The sequence below is a fragment of the Lemur catta genome, chromosome 3, assembly GCF_020740605.2.
Source record: "Lemur catta isolate mLemCat1 chromosome 3, mLemCat1.pri, whole genome shotgun sequence".
Classification (NCBI taxonomy): Eukaryota; Metazoa; Chordata; class Mammalia; order Primates; family Lemuridae; genus Lemur; species Lemur catta.
The window spans coordinates 3,479,794-3,498,539 of record NC_059130.1 but is presented as its reverse complement, the minus strand read 5'-3'; the positions used below and the strand labels follow the sequence as shown (position 1 = coordinate 3,498,539).

Sequence of the window (18,746 nt, the reverse complement as noted above, 5' to 3'; positions counted from 1 at the left end):
CCGAATACCCTAAAATTAGGGCCAGTAGGTGTATAAAGTGCTGAGAAAGAAAGGAATATTTAATTGAACTAGATGCGGAGGTATGAGTGTTGTCAACTATGGATTCAAGAAGAATCTCTTTGAGGCCTGTCATTGTTAGTGGCCAGGCAGAGGCAGGGACGATGACATATTCCTGGAATATACACCCAGGCGTCTGCGCCCTTCCTGGCCCTGCTGAATCGATCCTTTAACAGGTTCGCACGGACCCTGACGGACACAGCCGCAGGCAGGCGCCCATGCTCCCAAAGCCCGCAGCGGGGACCCGCGGGGCGGCCGCGGCGCGCGGTTTGTCACCGGAAGCCGGGCTGACCGCGACGCGAGCGCACGTGGGCGGCGGCGACAGCCGGGGGCGGCGGGTACACGGGCGAGCCGGGTTCAGGTCGCGAGCAAAGCCGAATGGCGGAGTCTGCAGTTTGTTCCGCAGACGCTGGGGAGCCCCGAAAGTCTAAATGGACGATTGATAAACAAAGCACACATTGTTTCAAAAGGGAGCAAGTTTCTCCGCAGTGTTGGCAGGGAGAGACTGTACAGGCCTCGTTTAGCCCTGTGTCCCCAGAACCCAGAGTGGCCGCACCCTTTTGTCCTTATCCTTCCGTGTATTTTCCCAGTTAATTTACTCCGCAGGTATTTGCCGAGCGCCTACTGTGTGCCGGGCGCTCCTCTAGAACTGGGCAAACAGTGAATAAAACACAACTATCTTCGGGCCCCAAAGTTCACAAGATAAATCATTTAAATGGCATATCGGGTGATTAGCGCTCAGTGAAAAAAGAAGGCAAGGAAAGAGGATAAATTGATACTGCATCCACTCCCGACCCGGAGGGGGAGCCATCCCTCCGGGTGCGCGGGGAGTCGAACCCGGCACCGGCCGGAGACGCGCAGCCGGGCAGGGCGGGGCCGGCGGCTGGGGTTGGGCGCGCGGCGCGGCACAGCCGGTCACGTGACTCGAGGGGCGGGAGGCCGAGAGCAGAGTTCGGCTGGGCACTTTCCCTAGGAAAAGGCGGGCGGAGCCGAAAACCAAACAAACGTCCTCCGAGCGACTGGGGGCGGGGCCGACGGGAGCGAGCCCGGCTTCCCGAGCCAAGGCCTTCCGCCGAGTTGGTTTTTCGGTTGTTGAGCACGGCGGCCGGGCGGTCCGCGGTCGGGCCGAGACGCGCGGAGCAATGGCGACCTTTGTGAGCGAGCTGGAGGCGGCCAAGAAGAACTTGAGCGAGGCCCTGGGCGACAACGTGAAGCAGTAAGAGCTGCCCCGGCGCAGCCTCGGGGCCGACACGCGCGCGCCCTCCCGACCCGGGCTGCCGACCCCACCGCCCCGAGGCCTGTGCGTCCCCGCGTCCGCGGCGGCGGGGCCTCCGCGTCTCTCGGGCCGCGGCGGGGCGGGCAGCGCGGGCTCACCCCGCCGGCGGGGCCGGGCTCCCGGGTCCCGGGTCCCGGGCGGGCGCGTTCGCGGGGCCTCTGCCCTGGGGGGCCGGGAGAAGCGCGCTTCCCGCCCCAGGGCCCGCCGAGCAGGTCCGGGTCCCTGCGCAGGGGGCTGAGCGAGCCGGAGCCCTGCGCGCCCGGCGGGAGAGGGCACTGCGCGGGGTGGCCCGCTCCTGGAGGGCTTCCTGGAGGCGGAGGCCTACTGTGCGCGTGTGATATGCCAGGCATTATTAGTAAGCACTTTGACAGGAATTTCGGAAGACCGACGGACCCTCCTGTAAAATAATAGTCATCTGACACTACGACTTTTACAGTGACCGTAGCAGTAGGGGACATTTGAACCCCTTTTAAGCGCTCTTAATGTATTAGCTCGTTTAATCCTCAGAACAGGTACAAGGTTGGTACAATTATTATTCCCATTTGGTAGATGGGAAGACTGAGACCTAGCGAGGTTAAGTAACTCTTTAAAAACCACTGCCAGGATTGGGACCCACGCTTCTAATTCCCAGCTTATGCTTTACAGGGGGGTGTAAAGGGTCCCAGAGGGCCGTGGCTCGCGCCTGTCATCCTAGCACTCTGGGAGGCCGAGGCTGGAAGATCATTTGAGCTCAGGAGTTCGAGACCAGCCTGAGTAAGAGCGAGACCCCGTCTCTACTAAAAATAGAAAGAAATTAGCTGAACAACTACAAATATATAGAAAAAAATTAGCCGGGCATGGTGGCGCATGCCTGTAGTCCCAGCTACTCGGGAGGCTGAGGCAGGAGGATCACTTGAGCCCAGGAGTTTGAGGTTGCTGCGAGCTAGGGTGATGCCACGGCACTCACTGTAGCCGGGCAATAGAGCGAGACTCTGTCTCAAAAAAAAAAGATCCCAGAGTTGCCCAGCCAGGGAGGACCCAATATGCAGTCCGGTCAGATGCAGAATGGGTGAGGGTAACATCAATATCCAGGGAAGGCCAAAGCCAAATAATACCATAGAAGGAACCTCTGAGATACAAGGATAAAATTGGGAAGTTTTCAAAACACTATTACAACTTTATTTTCCAAAAATATGGGAAGCAAATTTGAAACATTTAAAATTATAGTGCCTGTGTTGTTGCTGCTATATGGCTTCCGTGGTATTCTGCATATTTGCATTACACAATAGATGCATACTTTTAAATGATGTTGGTGGAGGAGCAAGGTATTTGCGAATACTTTCTCTCCAACACTTTTCTTCTTTTCATCTTTCTTTGTTCTTTACTATGACCGGATTGAAGTTACTTAGCTTGGATGTCACATGTGATTTTTGGAGTTTTTTCCTTCATGTGAAATTTTGGGGTGGCAGATTTGACAGTCTGCTTTTCATCCTAACAAAATACTAATAAATCACACTTCTACAAAGACTAGAATTAAAATCTAATCTATTATTATATCATAATTATTTAATTTTTGGTAAACATTTATTGACTCCTAAAGAGAGAATGTTCCACTGTAAGTTATCTTTTAATATTCATGTTTGCTGTTTGTTTGTTGCTTATTTAATTAAAAATTCTTAATCATTTTAATAGGTAAAATTGACAGCTTTTATGTTCGTTATTACAGCTTTATACTTTTGTAATGCTGACAAAATTTACATTTTTTAACCATGATAGGAGATGTTTCATTCTGTTCCATCTAGAATGCTTACCAATAATCTGAAAGTGAATGCTTATATACTACAGTAAATCTTAAGGACCTTGCTGTGTGACGATTGACTTTAATGCTGATTAGATGCAGTGGTGACCTCTGTGATCCCACACTCATCAATTACACACAGGTTCAAGGCTGCCAGAAGTGATTTCAAAGTTAGCATTCCTTATTCAGTCCCCCTGCCCCCTTTTTTTTTGCAATGGAAAATTATCCATTTAATGTGTAGAAAATTCCCCAAAACAAATCTGAACCAAACCATAACAAAACAGACAAATCAATAAGCAAACAAAATGCTGGACATGTAACCTTATTCAGTTTTTAAAGGCCAAAACTGATCGTCCGATGTTGGTCAAATACCGATGCTGTAGCTAAATTTGGTGCATTTGTAGTGTGAATACCCACTAGCAATGCAATCAAAAGAGGTTTGTGTGCCTGGAACAGTATTGTTCTGTATTGTTTTTCCATTCTCTCTTTGTCCTTTTCCTCTTCTGCTCCTTAAAAAGGGCCTCTTGGTTCAATAGTCTAATATGGCTATATTGTACAGTCATTTCTCACATTTCCTCCGTAAGCCGTTTGCTTTGGTTTGTACAGCCTCACCATTTAAATGTGGTCCTTGGTGGTCGGTAAAACATAAGGTTAGATAAGAAACCTGGATGTGAGTAATTTGCTGTTTATCCAGCGGTCCAGATGCCCTTTACGTCTGACTGGATCAAGTTGTGCCCATGTCCCTCCCGCAAAGACACAGGCTTCGCGAGCCAGCTCACTTTGTACAGTACCCAGTAAAGTGTCATGTTCAAATGGTTGTTTAATTTTTTTGAGGTCTTGGTCATGTTACTTAGTTTTCTCCAGGTCATCTCCAGTGCATCCTGGTCTGACTCACAGGCCTCACCCATCATCCTCACCTTCGTAGAGGTTGACTCACTTTGTTTTTGGGATTGTTGAGGGAAACAGTCATTTGTCTGTGGCTATACTGTGAGTTAACAAACAGACCAGGATTGGGGAACGAGTATTCTATTGATAACTCTTGATAGTCAGTTCTGACTCTTTGGGCTAGAAAGTTTGCCTTTGGGGAAGACAGAGAGCATCATTTTGGCAGAGTAGTTCTGGAACAAGTTCGCTACTCTAAATATGGTTTCTGTTAGCATCTTTCTTATAAAATAGTGACACAGGATTTTAAATAATAGTTTTCCTCCTGTTACTGTCTGTCCTTTGTTGGATAGAATGAGGTAGGGAAAGACTTTTGTGGAGCTTTATTTCATTTCATTATTATTCCGGCTCTTGTAAGAAAGTGGTAAAGTGTCCATTTTGGGGAAGTTTCTATTGACCTTTGACTCATGAATGTGTGACTATCAGGGGGTAGGGGTACCAAGCTCTAGAGCTACAAATGTTTTACTGTTGAGTGAAATGGGCCTGAACCGTGGCAGTGTCATGGGATTTGGGCCGTTTAAGTCTCCATAAAAGCTGGGGGTGTGCTCCTGTAAAAAAAAAATGCACATGAACCCAAAGCTTTGCATGCAGTTTCTCACGTATGCAGTCAGTTACATACAGAGGTAGTTACTGAGATGCCTTGGAGCTGATCCACATACAGAAGGCTGGATATTATATGGCAGTGAGAACATTAAAACATTTCATTTAGAAATCTGATATATATTTTTTTTCTGTTACGAACTCAAATGAGCATTAGAAAGTAAGTAGGCTTGAATTGAAAGTGACAGGACAAGTGCTGAGTAATTTTTAATCCTGTTCCATGAACAAGAAGCAGCTTCCTTAAGGACTGAAACAAGGGTTGTGAATGTGATGTGAAAACCCATATATTTTAGTTTTATTTCTAACAATGTTGTTAAGGTATAAAAGATTAAATCATTTTTTTCCTACCAGTTACGTAGTGATATTAGGTGCTGGTTTTCACTTAAGAAAACCAGTAAGTTTCTCATATCCATAGATACTTTCTTTGTGGTAAGAATGTGTTTAGAAACCCATTCCTTCAGCCAGTTAGATTAAAAATTGAGTTCATCTGAAGGGAAAGATATTGCCTATCATAAGTATAAATGACCATGCCCCTCTCTGTAAAACACGTACACATTTTAAAATATAAATCTTAAATGCAGCATTCTGGAGGGTAGGTCTTTTAGAAAGTGACAGTGAGAAGGAAAGGGAGAGCTGTTTTTGGTTAAAGTGAATCAGGAGTCCAGTTCTGCGAACACCTGCCAGTCTCCTTTTAGGGAGGACTTTCCTATCTGTTTCTTTGTTGGTATTCTAATTCCTAGGTGTATGAGTGAGCTAGGCCTGCCATAACAAAATACCACAGATTGGTTGGTTTATATGACAGAAATTTATTTTCTCGCAGTTTTGGAAGCTAGAAGTTCAAGGTCGAGGTGTTGGCAGGCTTGGCTTCTTTTGAGGCCTCTCTCCTACAGATGACAGCCTTCTCTTCTTGCTGTGCATTCACGTGGTGGTTCTGTACGTGCACGTGTCTGGTGTCTCTGTATTCTAATCTCCTCCTCTCATAAGGACACCCATCATATTGGATGAGGGCCGCCCCTAATGGCCTCATTTTCATTTAATTACCTCTTTAAAGGCCTTGTCTCCAAGTTCAGTCATATTCTGAGGTACTGGAGTTAGGGCTTTAACATGTGAATGGGGGGGGTACAATTCACCATATAACCCCAGGGAATGCAGTTCCTTCCCTGGGATTTGGAGCATGTAAGGTAAACTTGGGAAAGAAGCCAAATCTGTGGTTCTTAATGTTGTTTCTGCCTCTGCAGATACTGGGCTAACTTAAAGTTGTGGTTCAAGCAGAAGATCAGCAAAGAAGAGTTTGACCTTGAAGCTCATAGACTTCTGACACAGGATAATGGTAAAATACTCATCTAAGGAGTTATTTTGCTCTTCTGAAGTTTTCCCAGATGTTCAATAAATTAAAGTTTTTTCACTTCATAAAAAATAAAATTTTGGTTTTGGTAGTATGTAAGGTCATCTTAATAATGTGAATGTTTAAACTTAAGTATAAAGAATGGCAGAGTAGGAGGCATCTAAAATCCTTACAAGCTAGACTAAAGTGGTTTCTTTATGTTGAAAATATCTTGTATTTGACTTGTGACAATCTTCCCTTTTCAGTACATTCTCACAACGATTTCCTCCTGGCCATTCTCACGCGTTGTCAGATTTTGGTTTCTACACCAGGTAAGGGAATGGAAATACTCGCAGTGTATGTCGGCCAGCAAAGCCATGGCGCATGAGGCTTTAGCTTCCTCTGATAGACACATCTGGTGTTTGTGATGAAATGTTCTTGGAACTGCTCAGAAGAAAAATTTTATTATGTAGATATGAATTTTTTTATGGACCTTTTTAAAGCAGGCGATTTTCCTGTACTTATGTTGACTTTTGATCTTTACTCCCCACTCAGCTATATTTTAGATTACTTAAATAAATGAGAAGCGAGGAAGAGGGTGGGAGGTCAGGATGAAGAAGGTGAGGGAAGTGAAGAGAGGGCCTTTGGTGTTAGAAGATATTCCGTAGGTAGAGTGGAGATGAATTAGTGGAGGGAAAACCACAACGTGTGTGGGAAACCTGAACTTTCACTTGTATTCTTAAGTAAGATATCAGCATCTGGAAGGTAGAGCTCTAACACGAGTTTGGCAGATTATTGGTAGAGAACAATTGGTAGGGAATAGGCTCATGTTGGGGAGGTGAGTGGAAACTAAACCTGTTACTACAACCTAAAGAGGGATAAATAGAAACACTGACCCCTGTGCCCCTAACTTTTTGAAGCTTAAGTGGTACATTAAGTTACAGATCACCTCTCTCAACCATGTTATTTTAATCAGTCACTCAAAAACAAATAATTAAATACATTGAGAACCTACCTTATGATAAGAGTCGTCCTGTACTCTGTTAAAAACTTAGATTGATAGCCACCTCCTGCTGTAGATTAATTTTTTTTTTTAAGGCCTAGGGTGATTCTGATGATCATATGTCAAAAGCCCATGTTTTATCTAGAAACTGCTGGTATTTTGTATCATCCCTCTCTGCTAACCTGTACTGTATGATAAAAATTCACTTAGGATTTCCTAGCACCTAGTTCTTCAACCTCAGAGAAGTTGTTATTGATGTAAAGTGTGATAAACAGCGAGCACTTATTTATGGAAGTTGGGATTGGAGACCAGGGGCTGCTCCCCTTGACCCTCTCCATACCTGTCGCTGCACATTCTCACGCTGGGCCAGAGTTTGGATGTTCTAGATGTTCTATTTAATTTAAACAGAAGTAGACTTTAGCCATACCACGTTTTTGTTTTTTTTTTTGAGACGAGTCTCACTCTGTTGCCTGGACTAGAGTGCCGTGGCGTCAGCCTAGCTCACAGCAACCTCAAACTCCTGGGCTCAAGTGATCCTCCTGCCTCAGCCTCTGAGTAGCTGGGACTACAGGCATGCACCACCATGCCCGGCTAATTTTTTCTATATATTTTTAGTTGTCCAGCTAATTTCTTTTTATTTTTAGTAGAGATGGGGTCTCACTCTTGCTCAGCCTAGTCTCGAACTCCGGAGCTCAAACAATCCTCCCACCTTGGCCTCCCAGAGTGCTAGGATTACAGGTGTGAACCACTGGGCCCGGCGTAGCCAGACCACTTTTATGTCCAAAGTTAGATCATAAAGATAATCTACTTTGTTGTATATAATTTAATTTGATCAACCAACATTGTGAGGATTAGATCTTTCTTTGTAGGTAGGTATATTGTAAAGTGCCACATACTCAAATGGTAAGTGGAATGGTCAGAAATAAAAACCCTGGTTGATAGGAGTCAGGAGACTTGGCTTCAAGTTTAGGTTTTGCCACTAGTTTGGCAAATATGTAAGTACTTACCTGGGCATTCTTAGCTTTCACATTTATAAAATAGGTTTAGTAATATCTGTCCTATAGGATTATGGAAAAGCAGATGAAAGAACATGTAAAAAAAATGCTTTTAAAAGTAAAAAAATGCCAAACAAATATGAAGTATTAGTAAGTATAGGTGGCTCATTTTAATTAAATAAAAACCTTTGATATTCTTGAATGTCTGTTAATGGTTATTTAAAAATAAGTGAAAAAACATCCCATTTGGAATTTGAGAATATAAATAATATTTCTCCATCAAACACCCAAAACTTATTTCCTCAAAAATGAAATTAATATTTACTAGGAACAGAGATGATTTCTTTTAAAAGTAAAATATAGTTATTTATACTTAATAATTTTGGATGGGTTGTTTTCTATCCTTCTAAGCTAGACAGGAAAGATACTAATATTTATTGACTGTAGTATGCTAGACACATTATCTTTAATCCTCACAACAATTCTATAGGGTGGGTATTGGCCTCTTTTTATAGATAAGGAAACAAACTTCAGAGAAGAGAAAACGAATTTGCACGACGTCCTGTCCAGCTAGTGAGTGGAAGTGGTGGATCAAACTGAAATCTAAGTGCTGCTGAGAAGCCCTCCCTCGTGTCAGGGTGGTCCTTGCCATGCTTTGCCCCCTCACCCGAAGCATTTGGCTACACAGCAGCAGCTCGTAAGCGCGTGTTTGCGGGCCTGCTCCTGTGCAGCGTCCTTCAGCCTGCTTTCTTGTCAGCACTCAGCATCCAGTGTCATTTACCAGGAATAAACTTCTTTGGGAAGTCATCTACGATTGGTTGACCTTATCAAGTGAGATCTGGGTGTGCAAAGATGGAGAAAAGAAACTTGATCTCCTGAACAGTTATTTTTTAACTGAGGAACTTAGAGCATTTTTTTCAAAGTTTTAGAAACTTTTCTTTGCAAACATATAAAAATGGTAGTAACATTTTACTATGATTATGGGTGATTTTTTTTTCATTCTTAAACATTTTGGGAGGGGTATTTTTTTCAAGTGTATAATACTATAATGAATTTGTATTTGGTTTTTTTTTTTTTTTTTTTGAGACAGATTCTCACTGTGTTGCCTGGGCTAGAGTGCTGTGGCATTAGCCTAGCTCACAGCAACCTCAAACTCCTGGGCTCAAGCGATCCTCCTGCCTCAGCCTCCCCAGTAGCTGGGACTACAGGCATGCGCCACCATGCCCGGCTAATTTTTTATGTATATACTTTTAGTTATCCATATAATTTCTTTCTATTTTTAGTAGAGATGGGGTCTCGCTCTTGCTCAGGCTAGTCTCGAACTCCTGAGCTCAAACGATCCTCCCGCCTTGGCCTCCCAGAGTGCTAGGATTACAGGCGTGAGCCACCGCGCCCAGCCTGTATTTGGTTTTTTTAAAACAATATATGTTCACTGTTTTTTTTAATCATTAACACAGAGGGTTTTATGATAAAAGCTTTTCCTCCCTCCTGACCTATTCCCAAAGGCAAGTACTTTTGTTTCTTATTCTTCCAGTGGGACCAACATAGACCCTCCATAGTTGCCTAAACCTGTTTCTGGATTTACTGATTTTACTGATTTTCTGTCTCTTTGTCTTATTGCTGTGTTCTTTGAGATTTCTTCAACTATTATCTTTTAGCCTTTCTGTTTAATGTATTCTTTAATTCAGCAATTTTTATAGCATCCTCTTTTTGTTTTATGGATACACATCGTATCCAACTTTTGTGAGGCTACCAGTTAGAAATGTATCAGGGCCCTTTTGCATGTCCTCTCTAGGACCTCTGTTTGTTTAGGTTGGGCTTTCTTGTCCTGTTACAGAATATCATCAAATGTCTGAGGATTCATTGTTGTCCTTTTCATATTTATTCGTAAGAATGAAGCATAGAACTACCTGGAGAGTTTGCTTTAGAGTGAGCTGACAGGAAGCCAGCTATTAAACTGGGGGTTCCCCAAATACCAGGATGCAGAGAGCTTTGCTCTAGGGTGCTAGCATGCATACCAACTACTGCAGTAAATCCCAGTAATTTTGTTCAGTTTAACTAGAGAAGAGTCCTCATTCCCACCCCGCCATCCCCTGCCCCCATTATAAATACCTTGCTGTGTGCCATTCTGGGCATGAGAGTGAGCAGGGCTGCCTTCAGAGTGTGTGAACTACAGTTCACAGAAGGTCCCTGCACTTGGTTTGCTGCTCCACCAGCGTCTTGAAACTCTTAATTTTGAATGCAGGGCCCTACACTTTATTTTGTACTGAGCCCAGTCCTGGGAGTGAGGAGAGGGGTTTGTGTGGTTGATTTAGGCATATAGACCTTTTGTTAATCTTGTTTTTAGCTTTACTGATCCCTCATGGTTTCCACTGTGCTCCCGTTCTCCAAATCCAGATGCTCTGTGGTTTTACCAGGCAGGTTGATGTGCTTCCACCTCATTTGCCGCTTTGCTTGCCTAGCTGAGGTTACTGCTTCCGTTTGTCTGCTTTGTAAGTCAGCACCTTCAGAGTGGTCCGTCGTAGGAATTTTTTGAGATTTCATCATGTCCTCCACTCATTTTCCTTGTTATCTCTGTTGTGGATGTGTGGCATTTACCTTCCTCTGCTTTCATTTTTTTGTAGGGTCTTGTAAGAGAGGAGATAAATACATGTGGTTAGTTTACCATCTTAGCCTAGAAAATTTTGTCCTACTTTTATAATACTACTACTAATAATAAAAACAACCAATAAACATTAATTAAAAATATAAAAACATTTTGTCTTCCTAAAAAAATGTTGATTATGGATAGAAAAAATTATGATTTGAGAGAATTTTTAATGTTGTGTAGAGAAGTAGAAAGGGAAGATTTGAATTTAGGCGTTTATTATTTATTTCCATTTCTTGAGCATTCTGTTAGTTTTAAGCCCAACATGGAACTTCAGCAGTTAACAATTGTCATTATTTTCACTTATGGTTATTATTTTTCTGTCTCATAGAGGGTGCCGGATCTTTGCCCTGGACAGGGGGTTCTGCAGCCAAACCTGGGAAACCCAAGGGAAAGAAAAAACTTTCTTCCGTTCGTCAGAAATTTGATGTAGGTTGTTCTCCAATAGATCTTGAAAATGAGTGACTGAAGTACTCGTGTCATGAAACTAGCTTTAGTTTTTAAATAAATTTTAAAATACGAGTAGTAGAGTTAAAAAAAGAGGGAATATGATTTGGGGAGAAGGGTTCAAAGATTGTGAATCCTAGGTGTCTGGATTTTTATATTTTCTTGTTTGTTATTGCTTGAATATTAATACGTTATCATTAGTACCTAATGGTTTTTCAATTATTCAAAGCTTTGCCTTTGTTCTTTCTCCTCTTAAATATTTTTTTGAATGAATAGTTTCTCACATTGAGAATATGTGTTGCGAGGGTTCGGGTGGCCTGGAGGCCTCTGGCGGGACCCTGGTGATGCCCAGCTGGGCCCTGAGCCGTTCGGGGACCAGTAGAGATGTCATGAAGGCATTTGGCGATAAAATTTGTAAACATTTTAAGTAAATTGCTTTTTTCAGTTTTTATCTAGGGAAAAAAGTTTCCCAAAAGTAACCCTTTATAGGTATCGATAACTTTATCGATTGATATCAACAAATATTTCTTTTTTTCCACCTTTGCTCTGTGTTTTGTATCAGTCATCATATTCAGTCTGGAAGGTATTGATATCTCCACAGAGGCACGCCTGGTTTAAAAAGGCACGTTTGGTAAAAAATACAGTTTTATACTTGGAAAATGGAAAAATAACAATGTTTGTATGATATAAACTTCAAACAGGGACAAACCATCTTCACTACAAAATCTTGTATGTTGGCCTTAAGCAGCAGCTCCCAGGGGCCTGTCACCCCGAGATGGTGGAGGATGTGAATGGGCTGTCAGAAGCCCCCAGAGGATGGCTAAGGTTTTATGAATGAAAAAAGATTGAGGAAAACTATTTTAAGTAGTGTGACTATAGGTCAGGTTCTGTATTGAGAATTGTAAGTAGAAAATAACAGTAGCTAAATTGTTACACCACACAGCTTTATCTTGGAATATTTATTAGATCCATCATATGGATTAGCTATGCTTTTTAATTGAAGCATTAATTATATGTTTATGCTTGCAGAACCTGATTAGTTATACTTAAAATGCTCTGACTTGTTTGAGTATAGTTCTGTATCTTCTTCTTCCATCTAATTGTTATTTTGAGCACAGGGCCACACATTCTGTGATCACCAAGGTATCAATGGAATAGAATAAACTGCTATGCATACTACCATTACTCCCCTTAATTCATGTCTTCATTATTACCATGCAATGGGTGTGAATCTGTGATTATTTGTACATGAGTTACTTTTGTTTTGCCCCTGTGGTATATAGTTTTGGTGGTGTTAATTGGTAGGATCTCAAGTTCAACACATGGGTTACTTTTATTTTTGTCTTAACTTGCCACTGTAACGAATAATTTTGAAAAGTTTTCTTACTCATAGCATAGATTCCAGCCTCAAAATCCCCTCTCGGGAGCCCAGCAGTTTGTGGCAAAGGATCCCCAAGATGATGACGACTTGAAACTTTGTTCCCATACAATGATGCTTCCTACTCGGGGTCAGCTTGAAGGGAGAATGATAGTGACTGCTTACGAGCATGGGCTGGACAACGTCACTGAGGAGGCCGTTTCAGCTGTGGTCTATGCGGTGGAGGTTGGTTTGCTGTTGGCAGAAACAATTTTACAGATTGAATGGAACAAGCTTGTGTGGTGTTTAAAGTTACTATTACCAGAAAGGAACCATAATGTCGCTCTGATTTCACAGGACTGTCATCGTTGAAATTGTTTTCTTTTAAGGGGAGAAACACATCGATCACATTCCAATGACTTGTCTTCAGTTAATAGACTAAGCTTTTCAGAAAGGTTGCTTACAAACTTCTGCTTGATGTCGTTTTTACTTTGTCAACAAGGGAACAGTTTTTAAGGAAAGAAATGAGATTGAGACTCCTCTAAGATTAAAGTCACTTGTTTTTGCTGTGCTGTAGCATTGAACGAGCGTCAGTCTCGGCATCTGTACAGTGGGGTTGTTGTCTCAGCACGCTATTTCACTCATCCGTTCGTTTCATTCATTTAGTTATTTAACAAAATAGACATTGTGGTCTATAGTGCACAGGTGCTGTCGGGTAATATTGGTTAATTCCTTTCAATTCTCTGGGCCTCATTTTCTTCATTTGTACCTCAAAAGTAATAGCTGTCTCATGAAGTTATAAATGTTAAGTAAATTCTGTGTGAAAACCTGTTATAAATTGTACAGTGATGTGTTTGTATAAGACAGGCCCATTGGTATAATTGAAATACCCTTTCTGACCCTGGCTCCCTGTTAATAATGGGAGGCTGGGCCTAGTCCGATCTCTGTTTTCACAGACGTTCCCCAACCTTTTCTCATGTACTTGGCACGTGTACTTTCTCATAAAGGTAAACAGAAATTAGGTACCTAATTTTTTTGTGTTCATTTCCTACATATCTGTAGTTTATTTGGCTTTTGAGAGAGCTGAGGTTCTTTTCATGCAGAGATTTTGGTGGATTGGCTATTATGACCAATAACCCCAGATCTTGAAACATTTTTCCACATTTTAAACCAAGTTTCAAGGTAATTTGCCTCTTTGTAAAAAAATTATTTATCTTTGTCCTTTTGTTTAAAGCTATCTAGAAATCATTTTTGAGAGGAACCAATTTAGAGATGTAAAAAACTTTAAAAATACATTTCATGTAGAGAAAGCCCATCTGAAGGAGAACTAAATAAAAATAAGCATGGCCCCCTCTTTCCTATACCCGCCTCCTCCCCTGGTACGGCTCGTTTTGAACATTCATTTGGTTCTAGCATGCTCTAAGCCTGTTCCACATCTCCATCTAAATGCTAATAAACATTTTTTGGTCAATGGAAGTGTTATGATCTGTTTTTAAAGAGAAGATCACACTATTTTTCTTTTCTTATTTTTACAGAATCACCTTAAAGATATACTGACGTCAGTTGTGTCAAGAAGGAAAGCTTATCGGTTACGAGATGGCCATTTTAAATACGCCTTTGGTAGTAACGTGACCCCACAGCCTTACCTGAAGAATAGTGTGGTAGCTTACAACAACTTAATAGAAAGGTAAGTGAGGTTTCTTGTGATTTTGTTCCATCCTTTGCTAACTGGTTACACTAGTCTTCTGTAATAGAGCACTGTTAAATAATCCATTATTGTATTGCTGCAGGTTGAAGTACCTTTGACAGCAGTGCAGTTTTATTTCTTAAATCCTATCCTTGCACGATAGTGAATTATTTTGGTACACTTTTTATCCACAGCAGAGTTCCAGAGTGTGGCTGCGGCCTGTGGGTTTAACATGATTGTCCCTCACTGTCTGAGGTGGAGGGGAGTAGTTCCCTGGGAGGTGCATCCTGATGGCTCCTGAGGCAGCACCGCCTGGTGGCGAAGTCACAAGCACGGCCCGTGATTGCTGGGTCGGGGCTGGATTTCCTAACGGTGGGAGGAGGAGGAGTGGTAGATTTTTCTCGAGGTCCTCATGTGGCTCTTGTAGCTGTAGCTCAAGGGTTGCTTTTGGCCTCCTGTCATACAGATGTGGTCTCTGTTCATCTCTGGGATTCCTATGTCCTCCCTCCACTGAGGGCTCCAGCACCGCTCGTGCCCCGAGTCACCCGTTTATGAGACAGCCTAGATGACCTTCCTCCATGTGTTGTCTTTCTCACCACAGCCCGCCCCCCTAAAAATTTCAGTCTGAAGTTTAAGCCTTAGGGAAAGAAAAGCAAATACAATTTTCCTCGTGGTTACTGAAGAGACTGAATTTCCTTGGATTGCTGGACTTCGTATATCTGGTTAGTCAGGGAGAAGAGAGGTGATGAGTTAATGGGGATACAAGTTCAGAGAAAAAAGTATGATCGGGAGGGCTGGCAGGGTGATGGTGGTGAAGAGATACCAGGGAGGAAGGCAGGCAGTGTAGGAGGGAAGCAGAGAGAGTCACCACGCACGGGAGCTGGCGTCGGTGCCCATTCCATGGCTCTGAAGACCTCTACAGGGGTCCCAGGCCCAGTTTGAAGAACCACCTTAAATCGGGTGCAGTTGAGATGCCGTATATGGTTATTTATTGTCTAAATCTCATTCAGGCATATCTGTTTGGGATTATTTATTTTCGTTTTTAAGTCATTCTTCTCTAGAGAAAAACAAGCCAAAAAAAGTGGCTCCTTGTAGTGGGTGATGCTGGGAACAGTGTCTGACCCTGGCGGGACTCCCGAGCCCCCCTCCCCTGCCGACCAGTCCCTGGGAGGGTTTTGTCTGTCTGTGGGCTGCTTGTGACTCTGACAGGGCTGCTTTTGTCTGATGCTGCCGTCCCACGCCGTGTTCCACTGTGCTTCCCTCTGAGTTACGGCCTCGCTCTTTTGTGTTACCTCTTTGTTCCTCAGCATTGTGTAGGTTATCTCCTGCCACTGTGGTCCCCAGCCCCCTCTGTCACAGCCCCCCATCCCACTGCTCCCCACTTCTGTGGGAAAATTCTCTTTAATGAAACTGGTCCCTGTGCAGAAAGGTTGGGGACCACTGTCTTACTGTATTACGATGGACAACTCATGCCTGACTTCTCAGCTTGTATCGTGTCTGTGCTCGATTTTGGGAAATTGGCAAGACCTCAGTGAATTCTCCCCACCCTCCAGTTTTGCCTGCTGCTTCTTTTGTGCTATATCTTCTTTTCTTGCTCTTCATTTTGAACCTACTGTCTCTAGTACCATTCACTTTCCTCTCTATTTGCTTCATTTTCATATTCCTTTAGTTAAACCCTATTATTTTTTCCAGCTGGAAGCTCTTTAAGGGCAAGAAACAATTTTGGTTCAGTATCCTGAGCTAAGTAAATATTTTAATGATGTGGAGGAAGGAGGGGAAATGTGGTTGCATTGTATTTCATTTCCAACCTGATAGATGGGCTGCCTTTAAAAATTAAAATTATGGACTATTGATGTGTATATAATAGTATACACTGAATGGATTTCTGATTCATTTTAAGATATTCTTAATAAGATTGTAGCAGGCTACTCCTATTCTAGTTGTTCAGTTGTTTCCATGCTGGGAATGTTTCTGAAATTTCTATTTTCAGCCCTCCAGCTTTTTCTGCTCCCTGTGCTGGTCAGAATCCAGCTTCCCACCCGGCCCCGGACGATGCTGAGCAGCAGGCGGCGCTCCTCCTGGCCTGTGCCGGGGACACGCTGCCTGCCTCTCTGCCTCCCGTGAACATGTACGACCTTTTTGAAGCTTTGCAGGTAATTCTTGGCTCCTTAAAGTTTACCTAGATTTAGGGGTAGGAGTCTCTTCCACTTCCTGGCTTTGTCCTTTTCAGTTTTTATTGTTTGTTATTAAAGCCATTAATACTGGCCTCATCCTGAGCCCAGGAGTCCTTCCTAATTTACCTCCCCCATCTTCCACCTCCCTGATAAAAGAAAAGAAAAAAAAAATCCCCTTGTTCTCCTATTCCTATTTTAGAACCTTGTTATTGTTGTTTTCTTATTATCTGATCTGGGATTCATTAACTTCTGACTTAGAGTTTATAGGTTCTGTGTCTGTTGTGTGTTTTGCTGATATAAATCCTACTTTTATATGTTGGGAAAATAAGTATACTAAAGTATAATTGGAGGCTGGGCGCGGTGGCCCACGCCTGTAATCCTAGCACTCTGGGAGGCCGAAGCAGGGGGATCGCTTGAGGTCAGGAGTTCAAGACCAGTCTGTGCCAGAGCGACACCCCGTCTCTACTAAAAATAGAAAAATTAGCTGGGTGTAGTGGCACGCACCTGTAATCCCAGCTACTCAAGGAGGCTGAGGCAGGAGGATTGCCTGAGCCCAGGAGTTTGAGGTTGCTGTGAGCTAGGCTGACGCCACGACACTCTAGCCTGGGCAACAGAGCGAGACTCTGTCTCAAAAAAAAAAAAAAAAGAAAAAGAAAAATAATAATCAGAGACATGCTAATTTTTTAAATCCCAGGTACACAGGGAAGTCATTCCTACACATACTGTATATGCCCTTAACATTGAAAGGATCATCATGAAACTGTGGCATCCAAATCATGAAGAGCTACAGCAAGACAAAGTCCACCGCCAGCGCTTGGCAGCCAAGGAGGGGCTTTTGCTGTGCTAAATTAGGATTTGAGGGTATGGGACCCTCACCAGCTTGATTACTGAAAAGTGAATATTTTTGGGGTCCACATTTCAAGGCTGAAGTGTATAGTGTATATGTAAACTTTCCTATGGAAATGTGACATCAAGTACATTTTGTGTTGCTACTGTGAAGCCATTGACATAAATCTGATTTTGATAATGATCCGTATCACTGTATGTGCGTGTTCCCAGTTATGGGAGCAGGCACTGGTGAAGGTCTGTGCTGGTGTGGAGGTGTTCAGGCATCTGAGGCTCAGTGTCTGTGGTCTGCATGTACGATAGATGACATCTTAGAACAAAGAAGCTGTTATAACTTTGTCCCCCCGATCACAGGACATCCAGGTGTTCAGTGACACATCATATATTCTGTATCTAAAAGTCTTAAATTTCTGCGTTTCTGTTGAAGAACTGTGCTCTCGGATTTTGGTTGAAATAACCTATACAGTGTTAAAAATCAGATACCTCCTTTAATGACTAGTTTAATTTTAACAGCTATAGGTAGGCCCCTGAAAAAATTTGTCATTACAACTCCATAGAAAATATGACTGGGAAATGCTGTGTTATTACACAGCATAAAGTCCTTTCTTTGCATGTAAAACCAAAATCAAACAAACAAAACCCTTGGAATGCAATTAATTAACCTTATAAAATATCTTCCCATAACTCGTTTTTTAGAGTTAATAATGCCCAAAGACTTTGATTGGCAGGTTCATCTGTTATTTTTATAGAATGTGTTTTAAGAAATCTATACAAATTGGATTTATGCTTGATAATTCCTATTCCTGTGAAATATCTATTTCTACCCTTTCAAGTGATAAAGTGAAGATAATTTGCATTTGACAGTGTTACCGATAACCAGCTTTGTTTTTTCCAAGAGGTATCTTGGTTTTTGTTCAAGAATAGTGTTGATGGATAAATTAGAATGTATAGATGGGTCTGTGTAGGTCTAAATAATAGATGTATAGATTTGTATATATGGTTCACTTACCTGGATCTGTGTATTTGATTTTGTACTTTACATGTGAAAAATAAACCTTTTGGGAGAAAATTTTTGTTGTTTATTAGAGTAAAAATAAGGAATATTGCCGTCTACCAAAATATGAAAACTTTGCTTTATGAGATCTTAACAGAGACTTTTCAAAAGAATATACTAAAAGATTAAAAAGGCAGGTTCCAGTTAAGGTATGCTATTTCTTCCTTTTGTGATGTATAGATTAAGACTTAAAAATCAATGGCTTGGTTTCAGTTCTTGGCACAAGCCATTTAGAGTTTTAGGTGAAATAATACTTAAGAATGTTTAGGGTTTGGAAGAATTTGAACTGATATTCAAATTAACACAGAGGTTTTGTTTTGGACTAGTTACACCCCTGGGCCTCAATGCTGCCCAGGGAGTATTGAATTTCATGAGTTCCACAGAGGGAGGCAGCCAGGAGCCTCGGCTGTGCCCTCCTGCCCAGTGGGCAGGTGCCGTGGGGTCTGTGTGGCACGAAGGACACTGCAAACAGGAAAGTTCCTCATCACCCTGTAGGACCTGGCCTAAATTCCTAGAGTCACCTCTCTACCTGGTGGGACCGCAGAACACAGGACTCCCTT

At 42.4% G+C, this 18,746-nt stretch overlaps 1 protein-coding gene across 1 annotated transcript; it reads left to right on the top strand.

Moving 5' to 3' along the window:
• Positions 1 to 980: 980 nt before the first annotated feature.
• On the top strand, positions 981 to 18,201 carry TADA1 (transcriptional adaptor 1). The gene is made up of 8 exons (XM_045546613.1): positions 981 to 1,273; positions 5,891 to 5,982; positions 6,243 to 6,308; positions 10,953 to 11,050; positions 12,462 to 12,671; positions 13,961 to 14,112; positions 16,103 to 16,265; positions 16,981 to 18,201. Exons 1-8 carry the CDS (start codon positions 1,200 to 1,202, stop codon positions 17,131 to 17,133), a joined length of 1,008 nt encoding a protein of 335 aa, XP_045402569.1. The 5' UTR covers positions 981 to 1,199; the 3' UTR covers positions 17,134 to 18,201.
• Positions 18,202 to 18,746: the final 545 nt, after the last annotated feature.